Consider the following 20,820-nt stretch of genomic DNA (forward strand, 5'->3'; position numbering starts at 1 on the left):
CGTAATAACCTGATATCACTTAATGACCTGGTTTGCACATAATATTAATCCACAGCTTATTTTACCCATGGGTTATTGAATTCAGGGTTACTGTAATGTGCAAACAACCCCAAAAGAGAACCCATTGTTGTTGGTTTGTGAACTTTGTTGAGATGTTTAAACCATGGGTTATCATTACATGCCAACTCAAACTGTGGATTGTTCATGGGTGGTTTCATCAGGCTACAGATGCGCTGGGCAGGAGTGGTAGCCACTGCTCCACATGCCAGTAGTACAGTGCTGCAAAGGCATTTTGAATACAAGGAGGTAAGCTGGCTGCCCAGTCCCCTCCCTGCCCACAAGAGTGCCCCCTTCACCTTCCCTTGGCGGCGAGGTAGCTGATGTGGTTCTCTCTGCATTGGCTGTGAAGGGAAGGGGGTGAGAAGGGCTGACTCCAACCTTGGATCCAGGAATTCAAACTATCCTATGCCCCCACCCACACACAAAAGAAGAGGGAAACAACCTAGGAATTGAGGGGGTGGGGGAAGGTATGGTTTGTTCAATCGTCTGCCAGACAAACCCTAGGTAGGGCAACACTTGTGAACCAGTTCAATGTTTGTTTTCTGCAACTTTAATTTTGAGAGAAGTTCTACATTAACATGGGAGATTTGTATTCCATTTCAGTGTGTTCTTCTTATGTAGTGTAATATAAGGTTCTAAGATACTGTCTTATCCATCTGCATTGATTTCTTTATACAAATCCTCCATTCTATTGCTTGATCTTCTATTTTTGCACAGAGGAAAAATAGAAGATGTAGTATATGTCACATGTAGTGGGAAAGGTACTGTATCTCAGTAGTAGAGCATATGCTTTATATACATATTCCCAATAGTTAGATTTCTATCTTATGTAGTGAAGACAACATGGTGGTCAAAGTCTTCTACATACCTGCCTCTAATCAGTGGTGTGGGCTGGGATTTTTTCCAGGGCTTTACTTTTCCATGGAAATTTTTCCATTTCATAAGTTCATTAGCAAAAATGCAAGGCTGTGCTAGTCTTTGGTAAATTACTATTCTCTCAGTTTTGACCTCTATTTTCCACCTGTAATGTAAGGATGATAATACTGATCTACGTTGTATTACCTCAGTAATCCTTGCAGCAATATGAAGTACTTTGAACACCCAATGTGCTCTCTCTATATAAAATCCATTCAAGCTGATAGGACTTTAAAAAATTTTTTGGCCCATGCCCAGATTTTACACATGGCTAGTTAATCTTCTACTTGATAATGATGGATTAGTTTGTTCTCTTTTAAAGTATCATAATACTCATAGGGAAAGCCAAATTCAACTTGGTTCATGTTGATGGTGCAACAAAATATTAAAATAAGGCCATACTGAAGGAATATAGTATTAGAAGGCGATTTCACGCATTAGGCTGCTACATGTTAAAAATGTAACATGTCTAATTCAAAGTATGTGAAATGGTTACATTTTATTTATTTTAAACCATGTCCCCTCTCCACCATGAAAGCATGGTGTACAAGTAGTATAATTTAACTTCCAGCCCAGAGAGCTCCTGGACAAATATTTCTGCAGTATAAAGATACCTCTCTGGTGATAGGGCAGAGATGTGGTATATGTTACATGTTTAACATGTACCACTTTTAGTGGGAAAGGTACTGTAGCTCAGTAGTAGAGCATATGCTTTATATACAGAGGATTCCTTGGCATCTCCAATTAAAAAACCCGATCAGTTAGCACATATGTGAGCAGCCCTTAGTGGCCTTCAGGGTAGCCTGCACTGATGACCAAGTTATCACCAAACTTTGCCTCTGCTGAATTCTTCTTCAAATTGTGTTTCCCCTCCCACCAGCCCACCACTCAGCTAAGTGCTAGGCTGGTGCAGAGTGCAGTTTGCAGGGGGGAGGATGAGGGTCATCCCTGTTCACCATCCTTGACATGAAAATTATGTTCCCCTCAGCCCATCAAACAACTGAGTGCTGTGGGAGTTCTGTTTACGTGGAGCGGATTGGCTCACAGGGACAGCTGGTGCATGGGAAGGGGCGCGTGTAACGCTCCCCGTACATCTCCCCACGAGTGTGCATTTGAGTGAAAGGGAGAGAAGGAGAGTGAATGAGTGGGTGACCCTGGAGAACAGCTTCCTGTGTCAATGTAGCCCCCCCTTTTTAAAACAAACAAACTCTTCCACATGTTTCTCTCTTTTGCAAGTTTCCTTTCTATAAAGGGGCTTGAATTCTTTTTAACTTCCCTAAATATTACCTGCATTATTTGGCCATAATTTTAGTTAAAGACTGGAAATGAAATTCTTTATCATATATAATACTGTCACACCAACATCATGAGTAATATTGTTTCCTTGTTTACTGCTTTACTGTTTCCTGAGTCTTTTTATTTTCTTTGACCTCATGCAGCCGAGTTGCACTTTTTTTTATCTAATCAGACTTGTTCAGGAACATTTATGTGTCCTGAATAAACGCCTCTTATTCTGACATCATATTGCAAAGCTGGAAAAATAATTCTAATTGTCATTCTTACAGCTGTGAAACTTTCTGCTCCTGGAAACCCTGTGAGCATTTTTGGGAACTGTTGAAGTAATTTTCTGTGTGGGCTAGGTGACAGAGCTAAAATGGAATGGGCTTTATTCTAATATACACTCATGTGCATTCCCCCTTTTTATATATAGACTTGTCCTCAGGGCAAACATTTAAATTAAAAATGAGTTAACTGCTCTTATAGTCTGTAATTCAAAAGATTGCATAAGCATATTCTGACAGATGTTAGTGTAGTAAGATATTGCCTTATACTTCTTGTTTCTGAAAAAAAGTAATATAGCTTTTCAATTCCATTTTTGGACAGGCCTGTAACATAGAAAGGTAAAAATCCATCTGGTCCAATCCAATTGCTTTGAAACAGTATCTTACATACTGTGGATCTTAGCACATTGGCTTGTATAATAGGTTACATGCAACTACAACAATACAATTTCCAGCTTACAACTTAGCAATAGGGTGTAGGAGGAATGTTTCTCCCTGTTGAAGGAGACTTAGGACAAGGAGTATGTAATACAAGGATAGTTCCACACTTTCCTTATTGCTCATGTTGCTTTCTCTTATAGTAACATAGGTGTTGTCCTATTGACAGTTAACTACCTTTTTTATCTATATCTGCAGGTCCAGTGTTCCTGCTTTCTGGCTTTGTCTTTTTCCAATTCCCAATTAAAAGTACTTGCAGATTCAGCATCATTCTTAAATACTTGAAGTTTGCAATTCATTGTCCTATAAACTCAAGCAGGACAAATTTGAAAGTTTTGCTCTTTTGCTTCTAGGGCTTGGCGATTAGTTCACAGTTTGGCATTACATGAATGAACCCTTTGCTTATGCCCTTCCTCTTCCCTGATTTGAGTTAATTGTTGGTTTCCAATTCTGGTTTCATGGCTTGCACAAATCATAGTTTGCTGTTTTGCATGTAACAGCAAACTGTAGTTTGCTCAAATTATTAATCAAGTGGAGCACGCAAGAGAGGAGGGAATGCATAAGTGCAGGGCTCATTCATGGTTTAGGTTTATGCTATATCAGAGTTTTGCTGTTTTGTGTCATGAGTTGTAGGTCATAAATAGAAAGATGATTGGTTCTGAGAAGATTTGCTTTCCTCCAGGTAAAGTGGTAGGACAAAAAGCTCAGTCTTAGAAATTGATATGCAAAGCAAAGTCTTTATCAGTAACTGACGCATATGAGCTATTTTGAAGTGGTGTTGTAAAGAAAGAACCAGGGTGGATTTGATTTAAATCATGATTTAAATCACGATTTAAATCACTACTCAGAAGGACTTGATTTAATCATGTGACTTCCCCCCCCCCCAAAAAAAGTGCACTCTTCCTCACTATATTTTACACAACTCAGAGTTACCAAAGTCTCATTCTTGCTGGTATAATCTTAATATTTACAACCAGGTGGAGGTTTCATTTTTAGGATAGCAACTTTTCAGATTAGTTTTACAGTTATATATAAAAAAATACTGATTTGGTTATACTATTAAAAACACATCATAGATAAATAATTATGAAATTATTGCGAGGCGAACTATCTCCAGTTTAATAGGTTAATCATTCATATTTGGACAACTTTTCTGCTGTACTTTATTGGAAAGAGAAAAATAATCTTACAGAAACCTCTGGAAGAGCATGACATTGTGAATGGATTAATGGAATTCATTTACCAAAAAATTTAAACAGCCTCATGCTACATAATTAAAAACTAATCCTTATTTCATGATGAATAATCTTTGGACTATAATGTATCTTAAATAGAAAACTATCTTTAGATAGATTTTTCCTAAAAAAGCATTTTATTTTTAAAAAATCCGATTTAAATTAAAAAAAATCTGATTTAAATTAAAAAATCTGATTTTTAAAATTTATTTATTTGAAAAAATAATTTATTTTTATCCACCCTGGAAAGAACTCTTGAGTGAGCTAATGTGGAAGTTCTGATATTTGTGAGAAGGGCAGAGAATAGAACTAATACTTTAACAGCAGAACCCTTCGTGCTCTCCCCTCCCCCCCCCCAAGTTTAGATTAATTAAAGTTTGGAGAGGAGAAAAAAAGAAACCAATAGCACAAAAAAGAGAAAAATACTAGGTCTTTGTATGTGCTTGCTGTAGGGCACAATCCTATCCAGATTCCTGTCTGCCTCCGAACTGGTGGGGGGAGCTGATGGGCATCCTATGCAAAGCAGGAGGAACACTTCTCTTGCTCTGCATTTCAACAAGGCAGGCATTTTCCCTGTCTAGCTGAGGCATCAGGGAGGGGGAGGGATGGAGGCTGGAGAGGCCAGATAATTCCTCATCAGCCGGCCTTCCCAGTCCCCACCCCGCCCACAAGTGTGGCCCCTTCACCTTCCCTTGGAGAGGCAGCTGGTGTGGTTCCCTCCTCACTGGCTGTGAAGGGAAGAGGGTGGGAAGCCCTGACTCCAACCTTGGTTCCAGGAATCCAAACTATCCTCTGCCCCCACGCCCCCAGACACTATCTAGGAGCCATAGGATTGCTCTCTAAATCTATCACAAGATTTTCTACATATAGAATCAAATCTGATTATTTTTGTTTTCTGTCCTGATTGTTTCCATCCTTATGTAGACAATTCCTTCCATTTTCTTACAGTATTCCATATGTAACCCCTTGAGCCTTTTGTTTTTTTGCCTTCTGTATTGAGACAGTAAGCATGAGAACTGACCAGGTGTATTGTGGGGTATGAAGCATAAAACTATAAACAATGTGGAGAGAGTAGATAAAGAGAAACTTCTTTTTTCTTCCTCTCTAATTATAGAACTCAGAACATAATAGAATTTGGAACTCAAAATTATGCAATGGAATTGTTTGGCAGTAGGTTCAGGACAGGTTAAGCAGAAGTATTTCATCATACAACACACAGTCAATTTCAGTTCTGTAGGCTACCTGGGTTAGATGAATCGTAAAAAGGATTAAACAAATTCATAGAGAAGTGGCCTACCGGTGGCTATTAGCTATGATAGTTGAGAATGGAACCTCCATTTTCAGATGTAATATACATCTGAGTTCCAGATGTTGGGGACCAATAGGGGATTGGCAGTAACTTTCATCCCCTGCTTAGAAGTTTCCAGAGGGATCTGACTGGCCACCTTGGTAGTATACTAGGTAGTGGGACATTGGCTGAATTCATCAAGGGTAGCTCTTATACATTTGAAGCTTTCTAAATAGGAAAATAAAGGAGTTTCCATACTATAGCTGTGTAGTGAACATCCTCTGAAAGTAATGACATTGACAGAGCAGCTATCAGGATCGAAGGTGCGGATGTGCCTAGAAAGATCAATGAGACATAAGATCTGAAGATAACAAATGCTGCTAGCTGTTGAAAGAGCTCCAGCTATGTTAATTGTAGGATCCTCTTATTGACAGCACAGCAGGAGATGGTACTAGATAACAAGGTCCATGTACATGATAATGTCCTGAGAGTAACAGCAAGAACCTGGGAGAGGTCAGTCTCACAGAGCAAAGAAGGAGAGCAGTGGGTGGAGCATGCAAACAACTTCAGGCATGAATGTTGTAGAATTCTTTGCCATAAAGGGTAAGACCCAACATAATAATATTAGATTGTCAAAGCAAGAAGTTTTGTTGAAGGTGGTGTGGCAGTGGACAGCCCCACAGATGCCTCTGTGAGCTTGTCCTTGAATGAACATTTGCTAAGCAAATAAAATAATGCCATGAAAATGGGTATATCAAGAACAAGCAAGACTTGCAAAGGCACTTCTGTTTGGCATAATTGCTTTCTTGTCCAGCAAACTACAGAAAAATAGTCCTACTTTGATGTGTGTTTGTTTACAATATTTAAATACTGCTCCCCATTCAAGAATTTTTGAGAGGCGATCAAATATAATAAAACACAATAAAAACACAATAAAAATACATTTTTAATGAAACAAAGTGCAAATAAAACGATGGCTGGTCATCCAGGGAAAGCTTCCTGGCACAACAATATTTTCAGGAGATGCTGGCCTGACCTCCAAAGGCAGGGAATTCCATAGGAAGGGGGCCACCCCACTGAAGTCTCTTCTCCTGGTGGACTCCAATCAGGCTGAAGGTCCATGTGGAACCGCCAGGAGCATGCCTTCATATGACCTCAGTGACTAGGCAGGTTCATAGGGAATCTTCTTGATCATCCCAGAGTGCAGGACACGGAATAATGGGTTCAAGCCACAAGAAGCCAGATTCCGGCTGGACATCAGGAAAAACTTCCTGACTGTTAGAGCAGTACAACAATGGAACCAATTATCTAGGGAGGTCGTGGGCTCTCCCGCACTAGAGGCATTCAAGAGGCAGCTGGACAGCCATCTGTCAGGTATGCTTTAAGGTGGATTCCTGCATTGAGCAGGGGTTGGATGCGATGGCCTCATAGGCCTCTTCCAACTCTACAATTCTATGATTCTATACGGTACTCTCTCAGGTATCCTGGTCCCAAGTTGTTACGGTAGTTCAGATCATGAACTTCTTATTGCGCAATTTAGAATCAAACTAAAGAGAATAGGGAAGACCCACAGATCAGTTAGATATGAGCTCACTAATATTCCTAATGAATATGCAGTGGAGGTGAAGAATAGATTTAAGGGATTAGATTTAGTAGATAGGTTCCTGGAAGAACTACGGACAGAAGTTCGCAACATTGTCCAGGAGGCGGCAACAAAAAACGTCCCGAAGAAAAAGAAAACCAAGAAAGCAAGATGGCTGTCTGCTGAGACACTGGAAGTAGCCCAAGAAAGAAGGAAACCAAAGGGAACAGTGATAGGGGGAGATATGCCCAATTAAATGCAAAATTCCAGAGGTTAGCCAGAAGAGATAAGGAATTATCTTTAAACAAGCAATGTGTGGAAGTGGAAGAAGACAATTGAATAGGAAAGACAAGAGACCTCTTCCAGAAAATTAGAAACATCGGAGGTAAATTCCAGGCAAAAATGGATATGATCAAAAACAAAGATGGCAAGGACCTAACAGAAACATAAGAGATCAAGAAAAGGTGGCAAGAATATACAGAAGATCTGTATAGGAAGGATAATAATATCGGGGATAGCTCTGACAGTGTGGTCAGTGAGTTAGAGCCAGACATCCTGAAGAGTGAGGTTGAATGGGCCTTAAGAAGCATTGCTAATAACAAGGCAGCAGGAGACAACGGTATCCCAGCCGAACTGTTTAAAATCTTGCAAGATGATGCTGTCAAGGTGATGCATGCCATATGCCAGGAAATTTGGAAAACACAAGAATGACCATCAGATTGGAAAAAATCAACTTATATCCCCATACCAAAAAAGAGAAACACTAAAGAGTGCTCAAACTATCGGACAGTGGCACTTATTTCACATGCCAGTAAGGTAATGCTCAAGATCCTGCAAGGTAGACTCCAGCAATTCATGGAGCGAGAATTGCCAGATGTACAAGCTGGGTTTAGAAAAGGCAGAGGAACTAGAGACCAAATTGCCAATGTCCACTGGATAATGGAGAAAGCCAGGAAGTTCCAAAAAAAATCTATTTCTGTTTTATTGACTATTCTGAAGCCTTTGCCTGTGTGGATCATAACAAATTGTGGCAAGTTCTTGGTGGTATGGGGATACCAAGTCATCTTGTCTGCCTCCTGAGGTATCTGTATAACAACCAAGTAGCAACGGTAAGAACAGACCACGGAACAACGGACTGGTTTAAGATTGGGAAAGGATTACGGCAGGGTTGTATACTCTCACCCTACCTATTCAACTTGTATGCAGAACACATCATGCAACGTGCTGGGCTTGATGAATCCAAGGCTGGAGTTAAAATCGCTGGAAGAAACATTAACAATCTCAGAAATGCAGATGATACCATTTTGATGGATGAAAGCAAGGAGGAGCTGAGGAGCATTATGACGAAGGTGAAAGAAGAAAGTGCAAAAGCTGGGTTGCAGTTAAACCTCAAAAAAACCAAGATTATGGCAACCAGCTTGATTGATAACTGGCAAATAGGGGGAGAAAACGTGGAGGCAGTGACAGACTTTGTATTTCTGGGCACAGAGATTACTGCAGACGCTGACTGCAGCCAGGAAATCAGAAGACGTTTACTTCTTGGGAGGAGAGCAATGACAAATCTTGATAAAATAGTTAAGAGCAGAGACACCACACTGAGAACAAAGGTCCACATAGTTAAAGCAATGGTATTCCCCGTAGTAACCTATGGCTGTGAGAGCTGGACCATAAGGAAGGCTGAGCGAAGGAAGATAGATGCTTTTGAACTGTGGTGTTGGAGGAAAATCCTGAGACTGCCTTGGACTGCAAGAAGATCAAACCAATCCATACTCCAGGAAATAAAGCCAGACTGCTAACTTGAGGGAATGATATTAAAGGCAAAACTGAAGTACTTTGGCCACATGAGACGACGGGATACCCTGGAGAAGAGGCTGATGCTAGGGAAAGTGGAAGGCAAAAGGAAGAAGGGCCGACCAAGGGCAAGATGGATGGATAATATTCTGGAGGTGACGGACTTGACCTTGGGGGAGCTAGGGGTGGCTACGGCCGACAGAAAGCTCTGCCGTGGGCTGGTCCATGAAGTCACGAAGAGTTGGAAGCGACTGAATGAATAAACAACAAATTAGGTAGTTCTTGGGTCCTTTGGAAAGGTGGGCCTCATTTCTGTACTTTTCATTTAAAAGACATGCGTATTTAAAATGTCTTCTCCCTCGGGTTGACAAATTAAAGAATGGTTGTGTTTCCCTACAGCTGTTCTATATTTTTATGGTGGACAGAGGCACCCTGGAAAGGGCAATGGTCACAAAGGCAAACAGTGCAAGAATTAAGGACACCCTTATTTCTATATTCCTAACTCAGTATATTAGTGCTGAAAATTTGATGTTGGCATTAGGGATATGTTTCCCTAATGTAGCTGCATCCACAGTGATAGTTGGAAGAAATGTGATGGAAAAGTATAGAGGGATGGGAATGCAAAGAAAGAAGGGGGTGGAAGCCAACTTAGAGAGAGGTGGTGGGTGCATAAGTACAGCAAAGGAAGCAGAGCATGGAGAAGGAGCCATATCTCCTTAGAATTGCTGTAAGCTCCAAAGCCCATAAGCCCGGGCAATTGCATGCAGTAAAAAGTGCTGCTGTTCAGTGTGCCTGCTTAAGGCATGGGGGCAGGTTTTTAAAGGAGTATGACGGATTTAGATGACAGAAACTGCTACCTACTAAAAAAGGGAAGGATCTGTACATTTCTTTAGCTAGGTTAGCATGTGTAATGATATGCAAAACTTACAAACCAAGCAAATCAATCTTCCTACTGTTCTCAGGCCTGCTTTCATGCCCAAAGGAGGCAGTTCTTAGTGTAGTGGTTTTTTGTTCTAACTGTTGTGAAATGCAGCCGGACATAATTGCAAGTTCATTCCTTAAGCATTTGAAATATTTGTTCAATGCTGCTGTTCAGGTTCTTTTGCAAGGGTTCCTTTTTCTGCTACCTCAGGGAGGCTTGCTGGTATTGCACCATGTTTTTTGAAGAGGCAAGAGGCTTTCTTCTGCCTCCTCTGTCATTCCTGACATGTTCACTTATTTCCTTCTGGCATCTTCATTTTATTCATGTTTTTTTCTCACTGCTAAATATATGGAGAGACAAGAGACTTTACTTGAAATTAGGCCCAAGATTATCACTATAGAGGCTGAAATACAGATATAATAATCCTGATCTCCTGATCTGAGGAGAATGGGAGCATGTTACAGGATCTTTCCCCCCCTTGGTTGTCTTGTGCAAATTTCCCCTCCCTTCCAGACTTTGTTTTATCTGTGATATAGTATTATGTTTGTATTAATGCTTGCCAGGATTACCCCTGTAACTAGAGTTTGAAACTAGGGATGTGCTCCGCTCCGATTAGGAGCGTAGAAGCAGTAGCGGATTGGCCTGCTCCGCCTTACCCAGAGGCGGAGTAGGAGCGGACCGTGGACCCCCTAGAAGCAAGGCGAAGAGAAGCGACCATTTTTCGGAGCTCCGAGTTCAGGCGGAGCGCTCCGGTCGCCATCTTGAAAACATTTCGCCATAGGATTGCATTGCGGCAAATAATCGCGCATAACTATTTTGTTTTTGAAGCTATCGCTCTGGAAATTCTTGTGCTCAGAGAGTCGTGGATGGGGGTCATTTTGAGACCACTCTCACCTCTCTGCGTGCTGTGGTTCACGTGCAATATTTTTTAAAAAATCGGGTCAACCGCGCGGCTCAAACTGCGTTTCGGCTTTTCGCCCATAGGATTGCATTGAGGGAAAGAATCGGGGATAACTGGGGGGGGGGGGTTAAGCTATCGTTCTGAAAATTCTTGTGCACAGAGAGTCGTGGATGGGGGTCATTTTGAGACCACTCTCAACTTTCTGCGTGCTGTGGTTCACGTGCAATATTTTTTTAAAAATCGGGTCAACCGCGCGGCTCAAACTGCGTTTCGGCTTTTCGCCCATAGGATTGCATTGAGGGAAAGAATCGGGGATAACTGGGGGGGGGGTTTAAGCTATCGTTCTGAAAATTCTTGTGCACAGAGAGTCGTGGATGGGGGTCATTTTGAGACCACTCTCAACTTTCTGCATCGTACGGGTCGCGGGCTAGAAGTTTTTAAAAAATCGGCGGGAAAAATACCTTTTTCAAAGGGCTGAGGGGCAGAGTCAGCTCCCGGTCATGATGATCCTAAAGTTGGAGGAGGGCATAGGCAAAACAGGTAACTTGGGATTCTGGGAAACTTCTCTTTCTTCATCTGAACGGGCTTTTCCCCGTGTTTTTTAACACAGTAGCCCCACCAAATGCACAAACACAACCTGAAATCATATACTAAGCCAAGAATAAGAGATAGAAACACAGCACTGCTCCCCACCCTAACCTTGGTGAACAACTGAATCGATGTGGTGCAAGGGGATGAGCTCCCCTAGGGCATCTCATCGTGGACGTGCCCCCACTCTCTCCTGCACTGGAAGGCCATAGAGCCTTCCAAAGAGAGTAAAACGGTGGAGCAATGCCTATCATGAGTTGAAGTGAATGGTCACTTTTCAGTGGTAGAGCAATGCCTGTTATGAGTTGAAGTGAGCGTTTTACTTCTTCTCAGAGCTGTTGGTGGCTGTCATTGTCTTGAACTGGCAGCTACTTCCCCCTCCCCCGGGCACGTCCCCCTATTGCTGGTAAAAGACAGATATAGCCTTTTTAAAAAAATTCTTCTTGCTGTTTATTGAGCAACACTGCTTCTTTTAATTCCACCCCTCCTTTGTTTATTGATTGATTTATTCCATTTTCTATGCATTACTGGCTTATCCTTGGCTCACTTCCTTATGCCCCCAGAAATGCCAGCTGCATGCCTGCCTGCCTTCCCTCCCTCCTCCCCTGCCCACCTCGCAGGGATGTTGTGTGTGGGGTGCCCGATTTTCAAAAATTCGCCAAAAATCAGGGGATGATGGGATTGCTTTGAAACTTGGCATGCGTGTGTATATCCCCATGAGGTGTCATGGTGCCAAACATGAGGTTTCTAACTTGAACAGAAAAAAAGTTGTATAATTTTTTAGCTTTCAATGCAAGCCTATGGGGGGGGGGGGGGAAACGGAGCTCCGGATCCAGATCCGGAGCTCCGGGCGGAGCGGAGCGGAAGGGGGCGGAGCGGGGGCGGGGCGGAGCGGCCCGATCCGAAAAATGGCGGATCTGCAAGTGAAGCGGAGCGGGGGGTCCGTGCACACCCCTATTTGAAACCCATTTCAGAATAAGGCTGCAAAGGATAATGCTTACCAGGATTGCAACACTAACTGTTAATACTACACCATATTTAAACTATGCCCTGAAAAAGAGGGGAAGAAAGTGCATGAATTCTCTGGCTCGCTCCCAATGTCCTAACAGCGGTTAAGAGAAAGGAATGTTAAGTCTGTACTGGACTTTAAAAACTTTATAAAGTTGTTAGCTTTTCCAAATTGGTTTCATTAGCTGCTTATATTTGGAGCTATTTTTAGTGGGTTGGGACAAATCATCGAAGTGTGCAAATAGAACCTGTGCCCCAGAGGTGGACTACGTTCATTAAAAATATCTTATTACAAAATCATTCTTCAGCAATTGTATAAGCTGTTTTAACTATGCAAATAAAGTAGTTTCCATTCTGTTGTAAATGTGTCCAGACATTGTGCTAGAAACAGAGAGCAAACTCTTGAAAAAGCTAAATAGCATTTCTGCAGGGATTGCCAGTGTTTGAGAGATCAGGAAGATTCTTTCTTGATCATTGGGTGCCTGATAACTGTTTTCACAATTTTATTCTGCTGTTGTGATGACCAACCTGATTGCTTTTGCGTTGTGTGTTTAATTCCTTTAAAATATATTTTTAAAAAAGTTATGCACAGGAACTGGATTGAATGATTTTTCTCGTGAAAGACTTGTTTCATCAGTTGGGAGGGGTACCTTTTCTTGTGTGTGGACAGTGAAATGATACTAGTGAGCTATTCAAGTTCATAAATGACCTTTATATATCCCATGCAGCCTAATTTATTAATCATTAGAACATTTAAAAAGCACACCAGCAGTTATACAATGTCAAGACAAAAGTATGAATGCCAATGCATTCCTGAGATAACCAAACAGAAGTTCTGACAATGTCAATGTATGTATCAGCTTCTGAGATTTATTGCCTTGAGTTCCTCCTTGAATCTACACAAATTGTTGCTAACCTGATTTAGGACAATTATCTTTTTCTAGTGTATCTTTTTAACCAAAAGTGCAAAGACCCTCCTGGCTTTTATATGAGTTGCAGAATAAGTGAATCTAGCATACAAAAGGGGGACCTGAACTTTCAGCAATATGTGCTACTGCAGGAAGCTCAGCCAGTCATCCTTGGTATGGAACTGGAGTGTTACAAGTGTGCCCCTTTTGTGTATGTGAACTGTTAGAGGGCATGACAGAACTTTGGGAAGTGGTGAATGGGAGGAGGACACGGAGAAGTGTTAGTGCAATACTCAGAAACGAGAGGAATACAGTATATTGCCAAGAGGGAGATATTGTTCCCCTCACCCTTTGGTGTACTTACTCAATTCGCCCATCATTTTTGGTGCTTCTGAATTGCACTATTTTGGTCCTACGCAACTCTGTGCAAGTCAGCCTACATATATGCAGCCTCATCTTTTCAGTTTTCTTGTATGTTAACCTACTACAGTTCAGCACTCCGGTTGACAGCTGATACATGGAAATTGACCAGGCAAGACTACACATATTGGACAGGTGAAAGCGGGTTCTTGCACATTTGCAAAAGAGCAGGATTTTTTTTCCAAAAAAGTATGAATACATTTGTGTATTACTGAAGCACCAAAATCTTTTTTATTTAAGTGTCAAATGAAAAGGGGTCGCAGTTGGAGTGGAGAGGGGCCTGGGGGCAAGGAAGCAAATTGGGTTCTGCCACTATGGTGCTTAGAATATGTGCCATAGCTTGGCTAGAGGACTGAGGGAGGAGGAGGAGAACAACAACAAGCCACAGCAAGCCCCCCCTTGTCTTTTGGATGTACCATGGGTTGTTCAGTGAACAACCAACCCACCATGGCTTATTCCCAGGGTGTCTTAGCATGACAAGTGAATCCACCCATAGTGTGTATGTAACTTTAAATCAACAAGTTTGACTTATGTAATGTCATTTTCAACACATTTTGCCTCTTTACTTTGAGCACTGCATCTTTATGTAACACATACACCCCAACGTACTTATTTTGAGCAAGAAAAAAAAAGTGTTTTGGATTGGTTTGCTGTTCTATATGCATGCTAAATTAATGTTTTGTTTTCTGTTTTCCTTTTTCCCTCAGTACTTTTCTGTACCTGAAATTCCTGGTAGTTTGGGCCCTTGTACTGCTGGCTGATTTTGTTTTGCAATTCAGATTTGAATATCTGTGGCCATTCTGGCTTTTCATCAGGAGTGTTTATGATTCCTTCAGATACCAGGGATTGGTATGTATATTTTATGTTTATTTTCTATTTATCATGACTGCTAGCATTAGACTAACTAGCACTCTGATATATATCTTCTCTGCCTTCGTCTGAAGTACTTCACTGCATGTGTAGTGTTTGTGTTTGTGTGTGCAATTTTTACTTCTGAGTACATCCCTTCATGCTGCTTTGGAAGGTCCTTTGACTTTCAGAAGCAGCTTCTCAAAAGGGCTGAGAAGCTGCAAAGGGGAAAGGGCGTGAAAAATCCTGCGGTATAAACAACTCTTTGGACTGCAGTCCTTGGAACCAGTGGGAGATATTTCAAGAACCCAGAGTAACATAGGCAAATTCCACGGAAGAATAGGAGTGCATTGCCTGTCAGTTCCTTTGTAGTTGGGCCCATAGTTATGAGGCCATAGTTAGAGTATCAATTTCAGATGATACCAGGGAAAGTGGTTTTGTGTGACCCCTACACCCTAAAGAGACGCAAAGTAATCTAGCAAAATTGAACATGGATTTGACTGATCTGAGTGTCCGATCTAGAGACAAATTGCTTCTTTTTGTTCAGCAAATATAAAATAAAACTAGTACCCTCTCTCATAGAGATGGTGATGAAAATAAAAGAAGGATGATACTAAAACTACAATCCTGCGCCCACTTACTCCCAAATAAGTTCCATTGAACTCAGTAGGACTTATATCTGAATAAGCATATATTGGTTTATACTATTGATGTACAGACCATTTCACATACATTCTTTCAATAATCCATACGAGAGCCCTGACAGGTAGGTCATTGGTTTTGTCCCCATATTGCAGATTTAAGGTCACTTAGCAAGTCCTTGGCAGAAGTAAAACTTGAACCAGGGGCTCCATGCCTGGCGAAAGAAGTTTTATAAAGCATGATCCGAGGCAAACATTTGATCTCCCGGAGCTCTCTATGTGTAATATGGTTAAGAGGACTGATATTAATCTATGTGCAAAGAAAATCTGTTTTCTAAAATAATAATAAAAGCAATATTAATTATAGTAGTAAATTAATAATTACTTACAATAGTAAAAAAGAAAAAAGCTTTGCAGCTCATATGGGCTTCTTCTGCAATGCAAGACATTTTTAATTAAAAACATAAAGTGATTGCAATGCATTGTTTGAAGACTGTTTACTGTAATTTATTTTTAAAGCTAACATACTTTCTCCTTCTTTCTCCCCTTCCCCCTCTCCTTAGGCCTTTTCAGTATTTTTCGTTTGTGTTGCATTCACATCGAATATCATATGTCTGCTCTTCATACCAATACAGTGGTTGTTTTTTGCTGCCAGCACATATGTTTGGGTACAGTATGTCTGGCACACAGGTAGGTCATCCTATTTGTTACACTCATCATTAACTGTAAATCTGTAATAGTTATTGGGTTATTTTTGCAAAAGTTGCATGTGATCACAGTTAGATCAGCTAGCAGTACCCAGTTTAGTATTGAAATATTGTTAATTTGTTAACATGTCTTCTCTCCAGCACTGCAAAGCCTCAGACTCAAGAGGCAAGGCTTGGTGATGTCATGAGGTTTCCAACTTTCAAAAGTAAAAAAAAAATCTGATACATGGCTTGGGAGCACATCTCTGGGGTAAATTGGCTGAACTAGAGATGTGAAGACCTCCAAAATGGCGGGAAAATCAGTAAGGGAGCAATCCTATGGCTCCTGTACAGTGTCTGAGGGGCCATAGGAATTTTTGGATTCCCTGATCTGACGTTGGAATCAGAGCTCCAAACCCGCTTCCCTTCTCAGTCGACACGGAAAGAACCGTGGGTGGAGAGGAGAGGAGACTGGAGAGGCCAGGATACTAGTTATCCTGAGGCCTCTCTAGCCTCTTTCCCTCCCTCTCCGAAGTGCCCCAGCTAGACAGGCAAAAATGCAAGTGGGGAAGACAGGGAGATGTAGGTCGCCTCTGCCGCTCCTCTCACCCTATTTGGGGGCTTAGGATCATCACACCATAGCATTGTGCCCTAAGTGACCCAATGGTTTATGTTCTATTGTAGAGAAGAAAACTGAAAACCTTTTGCAAATTATGAGTGAGAGACTCTTTAGGGCATTTTCCCAAGTTCCACATGCTTCTTAGTTAAAGCAAGATAGCAACAGTGTGGCCAGGGTATTCCACTGCTCTTATGAAGTCCTTCTTTATATAATTGTTGATGCTGCATGTAAAACCTTCCAGTATTACTGCCATTATTATTATTCCATTATTACTGGCAGGCAGGCATCCATCCACTAGTTTGGAACATCCATGCACTTAAGAGAAGGCTTCAAGTGTGCAGGTGTGCCGAATTAGCTGAGAGCCCATGAAAGTTAACTCACTGCCCTGAGAATGAATGTCCAAGGCCTGAGACCTGGCAGATCTATGTATTGTGAATTATATGCTGAGCACTAGAGTAGCCTTCCCCAACCTGGATGAGTTGGACTGCCACTCCCAACTCCCATGCTGGCTGGTAATTATGGGTGTTTCCCTCCCTGTGTGTTAGGCTGCATTGGGTTGGAGAAGCCTGCACTAGAACATCTTGACAAAGAGTGTTCTTTGGGGTTTCTTTTCTTCAGACCTCTTACCTCTAGGAAGCCCCTTTCAGCACAATCTTTACTGTAACCTAACAGCCCTATACTAGAGAACCAAATAACGCAGAGCGAAATTGTTATATACAATTCCAAAAGAGCTATGCATTTTAGGTTTTGATCTGTCATAACAAGAGACTTATTTATTTTCTTAATTTTTCAAAGTTCTTTCTTAAGAATTCTGATTTCCTTTTATACATTAATGATGCCTAGCTTTCTTTCTGTTTGTTTCCAACAGAGAGAGGAGTGTGTTTACCAACAGTATCTCTGTGGATACTGTTTGTTTATATTGAAGCAGCAATTAGATTTAAAGATCTTAAAAATTTCCACGTAGACCTTTGTCGACCTTTTGCTGCACACTGGTAAGTGTTCCTCCCAATGTTTTAATTTGCTTAGGTATTTCCTCTCACATTCATGACCTCCCCTGTCATTCTTAAGCAGCAGACTAAACTTCAGCCATCATGTTTGCCAAGCGTGCAAAAGCTGTATTTGTGGAATCTTAATTTTTCAGAATTATTTCAACTGAACAATATGTCTAAATTGGCTGTGGGAATGTCATACCAGAGGTGGACTTCTGTACATGGCTGGAGACTCCCCAGAACTTGATGAAACTGAAACATTGAACTGTGTACAACCCAGGATGAAATTACCTGCAGTTTGGCATGACTCTCCTCCCTTGAAGTGCCATTCTGTGATGTTATTTCTGGCAGCAACAAGTTGCAATGCTGTGATATTAGGTGGGAGTTGCTTTCAAAGAATTGCAGGGCTATATCAGACTTACAGCAAAGTGCCTCTTTGGATCACGTGCAGCAAGCCAGGAAGTAACTTGTGCTGCCTCTAGTATCTGCTCATTCTTCCACAGGGTGATTGACTTTGCACTTTGAGAAATGTGGTGGTGATTTCTCCTAGCAGCTTTACGGATTGTATTTTTTTGTGGAACTGTTTTATTAATATATCTGATATTTGGCTGTTTTAATATTATATCTGTCCCTTTATACTTGTCCAGTTTGGAGCAGCTTAGTTCATTTTCAATTCGAATGTTTAAAAACTGGGATGCTAAATTAATTTGTTGTATTTCGTAGAGGCTATGATTGCATTAGTTGCCAGTGGAGTTCTACTGGAGTCAACAAGGTTCAATTAGCAGAAGCGAGCCAAGGGCTGTACCTCTAATAGAATTAGTGGGCTGTAAAACTATAATTAATTTGGGTAATGAATGTAATCAAATACAGAAAATTAATGTCCTGTTCTAATATAAATGGTGTTCTATGGTGAGCGTCAGGTGCAACAGGAAAAAAAATGTTCCTAATTTCCTTCAAAATGCTGAAAATGTGACTGTTGTCTGGGCAGTTCCTTACTGACCAGGGCTTTTGTTTTCTGGAAGCTGCTCTATCAGAGAGGTCTTCTCTTGTGGTGGTTCCATTTTTATCGTGTCCTTCCTGCAAGGAGCCCTGGGCAGCACTCATTGTTCACCCCCCTTCCCTACAAACACATACATTTTACCCTCACAATAACCATGTGAGGTAGGTTATGCTGAGAAATAGTGACTGACCCAAAATCATCCATTGTGCTTCATGGGTGAGTGGGGATTGGAACCTGGGTCATAACTTCCATATGTAAAACCACCTTTTCATAAAGAGAGTGTGGTACTCAGCCATCCATGTAGCAAGGAGTGTTGTTGCTGCCACCTTCCTATAAAACACAGTGCTAATTGCAGCTCCTATGGAAGGGGATAGACACTGGAGAGATTGATGTGATGCTCTTCTAATCTGAGAAAGATGGAACTGCTGGAACTTAACATCTTGGCTGTCTAGAGGTCTCTCAGGACAAAGGCAGTAACCTCAGTAACTGGTGACCAACAGTCCTGCCAATCACTTGGAGGGTGTGCTCTTGAACAGAAAACTGGAGAGTGAACTTCTGGTTCATAGTGTCCACATGTTTTAGGCTGTACTCCCTTGTGAGTATATTTGTCTATTAAATTATTGATGTCTAGTTCTAGCACTTGGATTACCCAAAAACACCAGCAAAATGATATATGTAAAATGTTGTCATTTCTCTTGATAACCTACAGTGGTGTTAATCATTGCCTTAATTCAGAACTTTATTGCCTTAATCCAGGGCTTCACTTGTCTTCATATGTAGATAATCCCACTTTCATTTGTAAGTGAATGTTAGTGACATGTTGCTTTTTTCTATAGAGGACTGCATTTCTGATAAGAATTGTAATCCTGATTATATTTTGTCGCATACTGAGCTTCTTATTAGTTTATTCTTATGGCTTTGTCTCCATTAACAAAGTTGTCTTATTTTTTTTCAAGTATTGGCTACCCTGTTGTGACATTGGGCTTTGGCTTCAAAAGTTATGTCAGCTATAAAATGCGATTAAGAAAACAAAAGGAAGTGCAGAAAGAGAACGAATTTTACATGCAACTTCTTCAGCAAGCTTTACCCCCAGAACAACAGATGCTACAAAGGCAAGAGAGAGAAGCAGAGGAAGGTGAGTTCTTGGATATCCTTGGCATAGGACAGGTATAATGGTTTGCACATTTAGAGCCAGCCCTGTGAATATGTGCTTCTCTCCCCTCCTTTCCACAAATAACATAAATTATGGTTCGTCTCTGCACAGTCCCATAATTAGGTTCTGTCTCTTTGGAAACATTTTTTCTGCCCTTCTTCTCAGGAGGAAGCCAATGTTCTTTTTGGGTTTGTCCCAAAGGGGAAGAAAGGTTGAGTGCCTTCCTACACAATTCTCTTCTGACCTTTCCACAACAGCAGCATTGTTGGAAACTTTTTCCAAGGCTTTTCTTCAGAGCTATGTTCTTATGGTTACGGAGTATTTCTTGCTTTTTCTTCTCATATGGAATATTGTTGCTCTTCCTTCTCATAGTCTTTTCTGAGTGTGACTAGGCCACCATTTTTAGTTTTTCCAGGAAAGAGGTTTTCTCTTTTTTCCTGTGTGTTTGTCTATGGCAAAAACAATAACTTTTACAAAATTACATGGTTTCAGGAGTAAAGTCCCTACTGTTACACCTTCACCAATTTCTGTTCCATGTGTGATCGACACAATACTTTGTCTTGGCTGCATTACCTGCAACTACCCACTTACATATGAACAGCAGTATACATATGAAAAGGAAAGGCAGAAATCACTCTGAAAAGGGACAAGAAGCAGAGTGTGTTCCTCAGGCTGGTTCTCAATTTGTAAATTACAGTATTCAGGGATAAACCGATATGTAGGTGATATGACACACATAACCCAGCACTTCAAAGCAAATCAAACTACCAATGATAGTGCAAATCCAGTTTACAAATGATAGAATTTAAAAATTATAAACAGGTTTTAAAATGTGAAACACTTCAGCATAAAATGACAGCTTCAGTCACAAATAAGAGAGTGCTACAATACCACTTATAAACTGATCTACACCCAATCAGGAAAAGGCCAAGCCAAATATTAACAAACAGCACTTGTATTCCACAAGCAAACAAGCCACATTAATAAACATCTTTTGTGTTAACAGCTATTAATTTGGTTTTTTAAATCATTGCAATACTGCTATGATTCTAAACATGCTTACAGGAAATTTAGTTCCATCGTAGCATGTCTTACTGGAAAGCAGTGGGATAAGATAGATGAAACTAGTTTGTCCCATTGATTTCACTGGGGCTTAACTACGACTAATTTTTGCTAGATTGAAACCATTGACAGATGTAATTCTAATATTTCATGAAATGGAAGTGCAAGATGGAAAAATAAATAAAAGCATTCTTTAAATGTAC

General features: G+C 40.9%; 1 protein-coding gene across 2 annotated transcripts in view; it reads left to right on the forward strand.

Annotated features, from left to right (window-relative positions):
- Positions 1-20,820, forward strand: part of MACO1 (macoilin 1) — a 77,471-nt gene that overhangs the window by 15,375 nt on the left and 41,276 nt on the right. Inside the window, exons 2-5 of one of the 2 annotated variants that reach the window (XM_063139937.1) lie at positions 14,326-14,467; positions 15,672-15,798; positions 17,282-17,405; positions 19,359-19,537. The exons of the other annotated variant lie outside the window; for it this stretch is intronic. Of the exons in view, the coding sequence (XP_062996007.1) occupies positions 14,326-14,467; positions 15,672-15,798; positions 17,282-17,405; positions 19,359-19,537 (572 nt within the window). The remainder of the gene's footprint in view (positions 1-14,325; positions 14,468-15,671; positions 15,799-17,281; positions 17,406-19,358; positions 19,538-20,820) is intronic. 2 annotated transcript variants of the gene reach the window in all.

This window comes from Elgaria multicarinata, chromosome 13, assembly GCF_023053635.1.
Source record: "Elgaria multicarinata webbii isolate HBS135686 ecotype San Diego chromosome 13, rElgMul1.1.pri, whole genome shotgun sequence".
Taxonomy (NCBI): domain Eukaryota; kingdom Metazoa; phylum Chordata; class Lepidosauria; order Squamata; family Anguidae; genus Elgaria; species Elgaria multicarinata.